Raw genomic sequence first — 10477 nt, 5'->3', positions numbered from 1 at the left:
AAAGAAAGAAAGAAAGAAAGAAAGAAAGAAAGAAAGAAAGAAAGAAAAGGACGAGACTAATGCTTTAAATGATTATCCAAGCAATGAACTAAGCAGCCAATCAAAATTATTTCATATGTAATTTCTCCTGTGGAGAAAAAAAAAAGTATGTTGGAGAATTTCCTAAGCCCTTATATATTCATTCATATACTGAAGCCAAGTGCTGTCAGGCGCTTTAAGGAAAAGACAGTAATGGTTTTGACTATTAAAGATGATAAGGACCTTTATCATATTATAGTTCTCATAAACTCACAGGCCCGTTATTTTAGTAAGGACTGTAGACTTCTTGGTCCACCCTGCAGAACTTAAGGCAAAAGAATGACTCTCTAGTAGTTTAGCTTACACAGAATTCTTGGTTTTAAAGAGAATTTAAATAGAAATGAGAACACATAGAAGTCATAAATTCAAGTTTTTAACAAGTCTTAAAAATTTGACCAGAAAACATCCAATGCAAACCAGTCTGCATGGACCTTGAGTAACTTTGGAGTTTGTGTTTGGAATTGCCTGGGTGGGATTTGAAACAGTAAGGTACAATTCCAGTTTTCTTGAGTTAAGTGCTTTAGCCTAGGCTGCCAGAGTCCAGACTCGGGGCCTGCAAGCCTTCTGATCAGAGAAATGCCCTGAGCAGAGCAATATTGCTCTAGTGCTTCCAAGGAGGAGGTGTGGGGGCATTTGCCCACCAGACTGAAGCAGGAGGATACAAGGCCAGTGAGACCCTGTCTCAAAAACAAAGCAGACAAGGAAGGGAAGCAAAAGTACATAAGCAGGTCCCCCCACATGCTAGAGTCAGTTAGGAGCTTTTCTTTCTTATAATGATTACCTCTAAGCAGCCACCCCTTGATAAACAAACAGAGAGATCTTAAGGGTTCTGGATCCTTCCAGAGATTCTGCTGGTCTCTAGTAAAACAGACACTATTCTTGCCTTTAAACAGCATAATGCAACTGGAATTTTAGCTCAAAGATATGGCAGAAACGGAGTGAAATTACTCCAGCCGGGAAGCTAATGAAAGCAGCAAGTTAGTGTAAGAAAAAGAATTACGACAAAGTTCAGATCATCTGTGACTGTTTGTAAAAATATCCCGTGATAGGTGGGAGGACAGAGAGAAGGCTTGCAAGAAGTTTTCTCTGAGTCCTCTAGTGAACAGCTGAAAGTGCCAGTCCATGCACCAGCCTCTGTCAAGTAGACCAAATTGTGAGCTTATGATGCTATTCATGGTACCACAATTTCAAGAATGGCAAAAGTGCTCTGAAAGCGTTAATTTAAGAAAATCCTTCGATACAAACTCCCACTTCAGTAAGTTTCCAGCTCTTTACCACAGGGAATTGACAGGACATTCTAGGACATAGAATATCCAGATGCAGGTAGCATTCTCAACCACTATCAAGTACTGTGGCCATTCGAAATGGAAAATGTGTGACTTGTAACGAACATTTGCAGGTTTCCTGCCTGAAAATGTTCTCGTAAGTGGAATGTTCAAATTCAGTTTACTCGGTTAATTGGCTTTCTTGGTAATTTTTCTACCTAACACAGTGCCTGAGTAAAGTCATAGTGGGAACGTGCCTTTAAGCTATAATCTAATTTAGGTTCCATGTTAGAAGAGCAGCGCTACATATTAATGTGAGAACTAATTGTAAAAGTGGATAAAGCTTTGGGGCAGAATTCCAAGACTCTCAAATATAAAAATCAAGCACTGGGTAAAATTCAGGTCCCATGTAGCCAAGTTACTGAGAAATTTATATATTTTCTGTGCATAAAATAAAGGCCAGGAGATTTCACGTTATTAGGTAATATCAGCATAATTTATATTCAATGACTTAACAGTTCTACATTTAGTTGTCTCGTTTAATTCTCAAACTATGCTCATTACATGACAATGTACCTACTATCTGCCCTTTCAGCGGCCTCTATCCTGTGCTTAACGAACTTCAGTTTCCTCTTGGGGCTCTCTTCTGACTCCCACCTTCACTGAGGCAATCCCTCTGAGATGCTGCAGGTCCCTGCCCCCCACGCCATAATTATTGTGCCCCCCCCACGGTATGCATACTCACAGACAGACCCACCTCTCCACTTGGGCTGAAATATGTCCACATACACTTTACACTCCATATGCAGTCACAGGAATGGAAAGAATTCCACGGAACAGATGTGATTTGCGCCCAGGGTGAAATTTGGGTTATATCGAAGCTCAAAGAAGTCAAAGCCAGCGCTATCTATCTTATCACCCAAACAGTTAAAAAGGCAAGGTCGAAATTCCCAAAGTCAGAAAGAAGCACCTTGGGGCCTTGAGTCTGTGATAACAACAATGGAAAGCAGGTGTATAATCAGGCCCCTGCCAGGCTTCCACAGGACAGAGCTGAGCCCGCAGCAGTAGGAGCTCAAAGTCCAGCATTCAACAGGGTGGGTGTGCGGACAGATACAACAACACTCAAAGATGGCACCGTCTGCCTGCAGCAGGCTCTGGCACAGTTAAAACCACCCTTAGTTCAATAGTCAAGCACAGTCCTTTGGAACGTGTTCATAAAAGGCTCTGAAGTTTTTCATTGTCCCCTCCTCCCCTATATACATGGCGAAGTGAGGGAACTGTTACAGGGCACTGGATATCAACACTGATGACAGAGAGATGGGATCTTTTGAAAATCCCCATTGTTCACATACTGTGAAATTTACCCCTTTAAAGTGTCAGCTGGGTATTTTTTCGGTGTGTTCTCCTAAGAGTGTGCAGGCACCAGCCCTAAGAGCCCCAGTTGCCCCCCGGAAGAAAAACCCCCATGCCTGGTAACCACCATCTCCGTTTTTCCCCTCCCCCAACTTCTAGAAACTGCCAACCTGCTCTCTCTGGATTCGCCTAAAATACAGGCTTTTGAAATAACTCTTTGTTAAGAGACTAAAAGAATTATTCATTAGGGAAACTGTAGATACCTGTCCCTACAGGCTGCCCACATACTCAAAAACAGTACAAAAAAAAAAAAGAAAAAAAGAAAGAAAGAAAGAAAGGGGCAGTGCAGGGTTGTTTCGTGTGTTTTTTTAAGCATTTAAAGACATATTTTGGAGTAGCGTTTGTAAAATTAGCTCTTCTCATTGCCTCGAAGTCAATCGTGAGAGTAATTTTAAAGCTATCTCCCCTGTGAGCCGACAGGCCCTTGGAGACCACCCTCTTCCTCTTCCCGGCCCCTGCCGCCTCCCTGTGTAAGGTTTTCTTGCTTTCTCTGGACAGATGAGAATGAATGCTCCAACCCCACTGCCTGTGGCTCTGCCTCCTGCTACAACACCCTGGGGAGCTACAAGTGCGCCTGCCCCTCCGGCTTCTCCTTCGACCAGTTCTCCAGCGCCTGCCACGATGTGAACGAGTGCTCCTCCTCCAAGAACCCGTGCAGCTACGGCTGCTCCAACACTGAAGGCGGCTACCTCTGCGGCTGCCCGCCGGGGTACTTCAGAGTGGGACAGGGGTAAGGCAGCCCACCGGCCCCCAGCAAGCAGCAGCAACATGTGGCTATTCCTCTTTGCACCCGGTTTGGGCAGCCTTGCATCCCGCCATTGTAGGAAAGGAATGGACCCCCTCCCTCCATGTAAAGCCCAACAGAGGAAGGTGCTTAGACCTAGGCACCGTGCAGCACAGGGCCACTTCCGTTGTGGAGGGCCTGAGACTTGGGCTTTCATGGAAGTATCACCCGTTGCTCCTCATAATGGCTGAAGTTGAGTCGTTTCGACTCGAGATGCGTGGCTTAGGCAGCTTGCATGTCGCTGGCCGGGGGAGGGGGGGAGGCAGATGTGTAAATGGCCACCAGGCCACCTCATTGCTCTGCAGGGTTCAGCAGGTGCTGACCCAGCAGTCCCCGAGGAAGTGTCCCTTTCTTTGTTCATCTGCCCCGAGAGGGAAGAGTCTCCACAAGGCTGGCTCCCTTGGATAACTGAACTCTCTCACATCTCACCACTTGTGTGTGGCTGAGCGGTACCACTCCACTGAGACGCCTTTCCCAAGGGACACAGAAGACGGTGATTTGGAAGTAAATAGGGGTGATCTTCGTTGAAAGGAATAGTAGGTGAGGCAGGCACTAAGGGACACGGACAAGTCCAGCTCCGATATACAGTCACACGTAAGAGAAAAGATTTGGCCTAGCAAGGGTCACTTTAGAGCCAACGCGTTGCCCCTTTTGCTTACTGAAATTGGAATCCAGGAATCCCATTTATTAGAGCAGGGATTTTTATTTTATTTTTCCTGAGCAGGAAGAACCAGCTTCAGGCTCAAGAAGCAACAGTTTCTCCTATGAAAGTCTTTGGACTTTCATAGCGGCTTTTACTTCTTAAGTAAACTGTCTCCGCTTTGATCTATTTAGGGTTGAACACTGGGGAAGCCCAGGGCTCATCCACGGAAGAAAATTTCTGTTTCAGAATTTCACACGACCCCTGGGTGGTGAGGATCAGAATCACAGAGATCAGGTTTTGTGATTAATACAGTTCCTCATACTGTGATGACAACACCCCCCCCAACACACAGCCATAACATTATTTTCACTGCTACTTCATAACTGTAATTGTGCTACTGTTATGAATCATAATGTAAATATCTACATCTGTGTTTTCTCATGGTGAACCCTATGAAAGGGTCATTCGACTCCTCCTCCCCCCAGAGGGGTCACGACCCACAGGTTGAGAACCTCCAGTTTAGCGCTTGCTCTGTTGCCTCCATGTTTCTGAAAGACCTTTAGACTGCCTGGGCTAATGATAATGTCTAAAAATGTTTTGCTTCTCCTAAACAGCCACTGTGTCTCAGGAATGGGCTTCAACAAAGGACAGTACCTGTCGGTGGATACGGAGGTGGATGAGGAAAACGCTCTGTCCCCAGAAGCATGCTATGAGTGCAAAATCAATGGCTACTCCAAGAAAGACGACAGGCAAAAGAGGAGTGTGCCGGAGCCTGAGTCTGCCTCAGCTGTGAGTAGACATGGAGCAGAAGCCCTGCTTTGCAAAAAAAGAAAGAAGGAAGGAAAGGAAGGAAGGAAGGAAGGGAGAAAGGAAAGAGGTTATTCACATCTTGTTCTGCACATAGTGCCATTTAAATGCTTTCAGCTTCAGTACCATTAAGTCTGTGTGGATATTTCATGGATAAATTGGCAGGTCCAGTGTGGTAAAAGATAAGTAAATTAAAATTGGTTGGAATGATGTCTAAAACTCAAAGCCCTTGGCAAGACTAGGGTTCAGTTTCAAATCATCTTCTTTTGTCTTAGTTTTTATTTGTGCCACAATGAAGAAGGTGCCCATCTGAGAAATAGTTGTTTGGAAATAATTTTAGAAAATGAAATGATTTTTAATTTTCCCAGATGTGCTCCAGACACCCTACACACTGTCGATTGTAGGTTTGTTTTTTCCCTGTGGATCATTCAGCCTGCTCTCACATTCTGTGTCTTATTTATAAGTCTCCCCCCTCATAAAAAGGTTGTTTTCAATTAACTTGCCATTTGTAAATAACCAGAGATCTCACTTTTCTGCCTCTCGGCATTTTTTCTCTGCCAGTGGCATTTTCAAAAGCAGCATAGTTACGAGGTTGGAGCACAGGCTTCCTGGTTTTGGATCTGTTCCTCTGCCGTGCCCCCACTGAAGTCTGAGTCTCCCTAGGACATGTGCTCCTAAACCGCTCCCTCAGCCCATTCACCTGTCAGATGAGGATAGGAGCCCTCAGCCTGCAAACGCCGCTGGGAGCGTTCACTGAGCGGGAGCACGTGATGGGCCTGCAGCAGTGCCTGACTTGTCCATTGCACCTGCTCAGTGCCTGTCAGCCATTAATAACCCCCATATAGAGATGATGGTGACTTCCCCTGCAACCAGAGACAGGGTAATGTCACCAGTTACCTCGCTTCTCAATTAATATTGCTGAGAATTGCCCCCACCTATATGTATACATATATACCAATATATATGTGTGTGTGTATATATATATACATTATATATATATATATATATACATATATATATATATATTATTAATATAGTCACCAACTAACTGGCTGTGTAAACTGGCAGCTTGCTTCAGTAGTCTGGGCCTCAGAACCTTTCCTTATCTATAGGACCATACTAATTTAGCCCCAAGATCTCTGATACTATTTTAAGATAACAAGTCAATGTTACATTTGCTTTTCATGACAACTCCCTCACCAAGATATAAAGCCTTCCCACTGTGTTACGTGGGAACATAATTCTGTCTAAGTAACGATGGGTTCCTCTAAGTATCTGTAAGCACAACCTCACTTAAGTACGCACCCACAGCAAAGCATTCTGGGTTTGGGGGCCTGGCTGACTGAAGCAGCATTCTTACCTCACATCCCAACTGGCAGATTTGGGTCCTGGCGGACTCTGCAGATGGCTCTGCATGCACTGAGGCTCCTGGGAAACTCAGAGCCCAGCCCTGAGTGAGATGGCTTCCCTGGGTGCAGGGTCCACTGTTGAATAACAAGAAGACTTCTCACTTTGACCCCAGAAAAGATAAAATTAGACTCATATCTTAAACTGTCCTTACATGTACGGAATGTGTTACGGTCATACTGACCCCGATTTCTCTCCTCCAACTTCCTAAAGAGAACCCCCCCCAATACAACATATTCTCTTTCCAACTTTAGTTAATGACCCATTGGATACAATTAGTGCCCCCCCCCACACACACACATAATACCACTGTAACATAACAGACTACCAGTGGGCATGACACCAAAGAAAAGTGACTCTTGCACGTAACATTGTATAAGCTCATCAAAAGAACTTGATATGTAACTATTCTCCATGGCCTAAGTCCTGTAACTTTAATGATCTTGTTGAGGTTGAGTGAGAGTCATGAAGATGTACACCCTCCCTGGGTTGAAGCTTTTCCCTTTCCTGACAGGAATTTGCAATAGCCTCTTTTGCAAACAGCTAATGGCCAAACAGGGCGCAGCCTCAGCCTGCCACTGTGGCTGTGTCCCACCCAGATGTCTTTTACAGTGTGCCCCATAGACACTCATCTCAAGCGTGTCCCCGCTCTTTCCCCAGCTGGAGCAAATCAGCCTGGAGAGCGTTGCCATGGACAACCTAGTCAACATGAAGTTCAACCTCTCCAGCCTTGGCTCCAAGCAGCACATCCTAGAACTGGTACCCGCCATCGAGCCCCTCAACAACCACATCCGTTACGTCATCTCCCAAGGGAACGACGATGGTGTCTTCCGGATCCACCAAAGGAATGGGCTCAGCTACCTGCACACAGCCAAGAAGAAGCTGACCGCGGGCACATACACACTGGAAATCACCAGCATCCCTCTCTACGGGAAGAAGGAGCTTAGGAAACTGGAGGAACACAATGAGGACGACTACCTCCTAGGAGTGCTGGGTGAGGCTCTCAGAATGAGGCTGCAGATCCAGCTGGATTAGCCCTCTGCAGACTTGGGGGCCCAGCTCGGATCCCAGCACAGCAGCCACAGCCAGCCTTCGGAAGTGTGTGGAATGTCACTGACTAACTTTAAAGAGAGAGAGGGGAAACAAAAAGACTTCTTCCCTCCCTGATTCAGACTTTGGAATGTTGACCCTCACAGGGAGGGATGATTTAGACTCTGGTATGGCCAAAGATTTGAGTGCAAAGGCAAACATAGTTACTGTATTTTTTATATAACTTCATTTTAAAATATATTAAAAAAAAAAACCTAAATGTTCAAGAGATCAGCATATGGCACTAAATGCACAAAAATAATGTGACCTTTCTTCCTGTTAGCAGTCTGTAACACTTTGGGTATTTTGCTATAGTTGCTAATTAAAAAATATAGATGTTTATTTATTTTAATGCAGTAATATATGGAGAAATGAACAAACTATGTAAACAAAAAGGGAAACTCGCTTGTTTTTCTTTAGATTTATAAATTTGAGCTATTTCTTTTAGAGGTGCTTTTTTTAAAAAAAAAAAAAAATCCAGTCCATTCAAGAGATGTTTCCTTTGGTTTTCCTGCCAGCCCTCCAACTGGTACGCACCTGACTATTTCAAAGAAAGCCCTGTGCTGCTGAATGGGCAGTGTAATCAATAATTCAAAAGACGTGAATGTCATACGATCCTGTCTAAAGGAGATCAAAGCCAGAGCAGCTCGGTGACAATATTTCACATCCCCAGATTCACCAGGCAACAGGAGAGGAAACTCAACCACTGTAGCAAAATACCTTGACTGCTTGTGAGACCTTTAGCATTGCAGACCAAACTGTACTGTATTTCTTTCTCATAACCTCAAGGAACCACATGTGCTACCCACAACACCTCATTCTTACCAGGGTGCGCTGTGCACTTGTGGTCCCCTAGGCAGCTGAAGAACCGCTGTTCCTTTGAATAGGAGCACCTGGCGTTCTGTCGTGTTTGGTGCTGTCATAGATTAATGGTGCATTTATTATGTTCAAGCTATTTCAGGATTGCCATATGTGCAAACAATCATGCCATGCAGCCAAGGAATATATGTTGATGTTTTTGTTTTTTTTTTACCCATGTTTTTTTTTTTAGAATTTTCATTAATACTGTAGTTATACACCATATGCCTTGTTTTATCATAGCTTATTGTGTATGAAATACGTTTGTAAAATGAATTGATGTTTAGTTTGCTTTAGCCATTTGAAAAGATGCTACACCAGGAGGTACCACTAAGAGCACATCTCCATGTTCTTCTGTCTGGGGAACCCATCCCTGGAACAGTGACAAAACCTCATTTGTGAAATGGCCAGAGCACACACAGACTGCCAGTCATTCCTCTCACACCTGTGTCGACCAAAGAGTAATAACCAGTTATATCCAATGTTTGGGGCTTTTGTTTTGTTTTGTTTGTTCGTTTCTAATAACTAAAAACAAAAAGAGAAACAGTGTAAATTTGTAATCAAGTGTTTGTGAAGAAAAACTTAATGGGTTTTGGTTGTGTTTGTTTTTGTAGGTCCATGTATCAAATATGACACTTTTCTTGCAATAAAGCTTATTTTGGGGTAGTTTGACGGCTGGTTCATTTGTGGGAGGTACAGGGGACTTTGCTTACAGGAATACTTATTAAAGGACAAGATGGAGAGCAAGGCACACCCCACACCCGCAGGGAAGTAAAGAAATGCTGTGCAATACATGGCCAAAAGCAGCTATGAGTGTTTAACTCCAGGTCACGTTCACACAGAAGGCATAATTAAGGCAATGGGCTTATTTAGATTCTGCAATTGTAAGCTTGCTTCCTGGGATCCACTTTTCCAGTGACCTCAGAGAGTTTCACTTCTCCCGCCAGTACATTTGTAGACGGTCATAGTAAAGCACCCTGAAGCATCTGAAAAGACAGCAAAGAACAAACTTTCCTGAAGCAAAATCTTGAAGCAGAAGTAAACAGCAGGCATATCTCCGCGTACATGGCATACATACCCAAAAGCAATTCAAAGTTCATCTCTTGCATTGCCATGCACTCTGCTTTGCAAAGTGTATAGATTTAGCAGGGTATTTAACATGAATCCTCTCTCAATACATTGCTACAATGGACACACACACACGTTTCCAAGACTTACAAGTTAATTCAATCCATGGTAGGACTGTGTGCTTAAATTTTTCCCTCCAAGGAGTAAGAAAACAAGGTAATATTATGACTGATCTTAATTCTGTCCTTTGCCAACCAGAAATTAGCCGCATGGAATAAGAAAAGTATTTGCCTCAGGGTATCCTTTAAAACTTAACGTGCACGTGCAGCTAGCTTCATCTGGCGTCTATTAATGGTACAGCGTGAGCTCTGTAATGTCAAATGACCTGGAACCAGATTTGACTGTAGCTCTGAATGCCCAGCCACAAGACGTTTGGTCTAACCCTAATCTGTTTACAAGGAAGCTTGAAAATCCATACTGTTGGGAGCTTTGTGCAGAAGATTAGAAAGGTGTTAGGTGTGCTACATGGAAGAGTGTGCTAAGAGAAAATGACTCCCAAAAGCTTTTCATAAGGAGGATTTTTATGGGCATCTCTGGATGCCTTGTTAGAGCTGTAGTTTATGTCTTCCTTATAACACTGAGGATATTTTAGGTAGCATGTTGTTATTCCTGTTCCCATTTTTTTTCTCAGAAATTCACTCAGCATAATTATTTTTGTTTTAATTTACAGAAAAGCACAATATCGACTCGGGAATCTAAATCAAACCTAGCGGACATGGTCGTCATGGTCCTCAGGTGACAGGAGTTACCTCTCTGCTCACTTTGTGATGCAGACCTTTTAAGACTTTCATCCCGTTTAGTTCTTTTCCATATCGCTGCCGCTTACACTGCGTGGACATTAGTCCCATTTGCATCTGGACTCTGAGCTTAATTCAGAGAAACATATAAATTATGGTGAATTCAGACATCTACTCTTTTATTATCTTAGGACTGGGAGCAGTATTGGTCACTCTAACTTTCCATTTTCTGAGGCTTCCCGTGGCTTTAGTTGCCTTCTTGATTTGC

The 10477-nt window shown here is 43.7% G+C and overlaps 1 protein-coding gene across 1 annotated transcript in view; it reads left to right on the top strand.

Annotated features, from left to right (window-relative positions):
* Positions 1-7658, top strand: part of Fbn2 (fibrillin 2) — a 215755-nt gene extending 208097 nt beyond the window's left edge. The window contains exons 63-65 of the mRNA XM_055622919.1: positions 3255-3486; positions 4798-4969; positions 7058-7658. Coding sequence (XP_055478894.1) covers positions 3255-3486; positions 4798-4969; positions 7058-7432 — 779 coding nt within the window. The 3' untranslated portion in view covers positions 7433-7658. The remainder of the gene's footprint in view (positions 1-3254; positions 3487-4797; positions 4970-7057) is intronic.
* Positions 7659-10477: the final 2819 nt, after the last annotated feature.

This window comes from Psammomys obesus, unplaced genomic scaffold, assembly GCF_907164565.1.
Source record: "Psammomys obesus unplaced genomic scaffold, mPsaObe1.curated_primary_1811, whole genome shotgun sequence".
NCBI classification, from domain to species: Eukaryota; Metazoa; Chordata; class Mammalia; order Rodentia; family Muridae; genus Psammomys; species Psammomys obesus.
The sequence above is the reverse complement of the archived record's forward strand: the minus strand, read 5'-3'. Positions and strand labels throughout refer to the sequence as shown.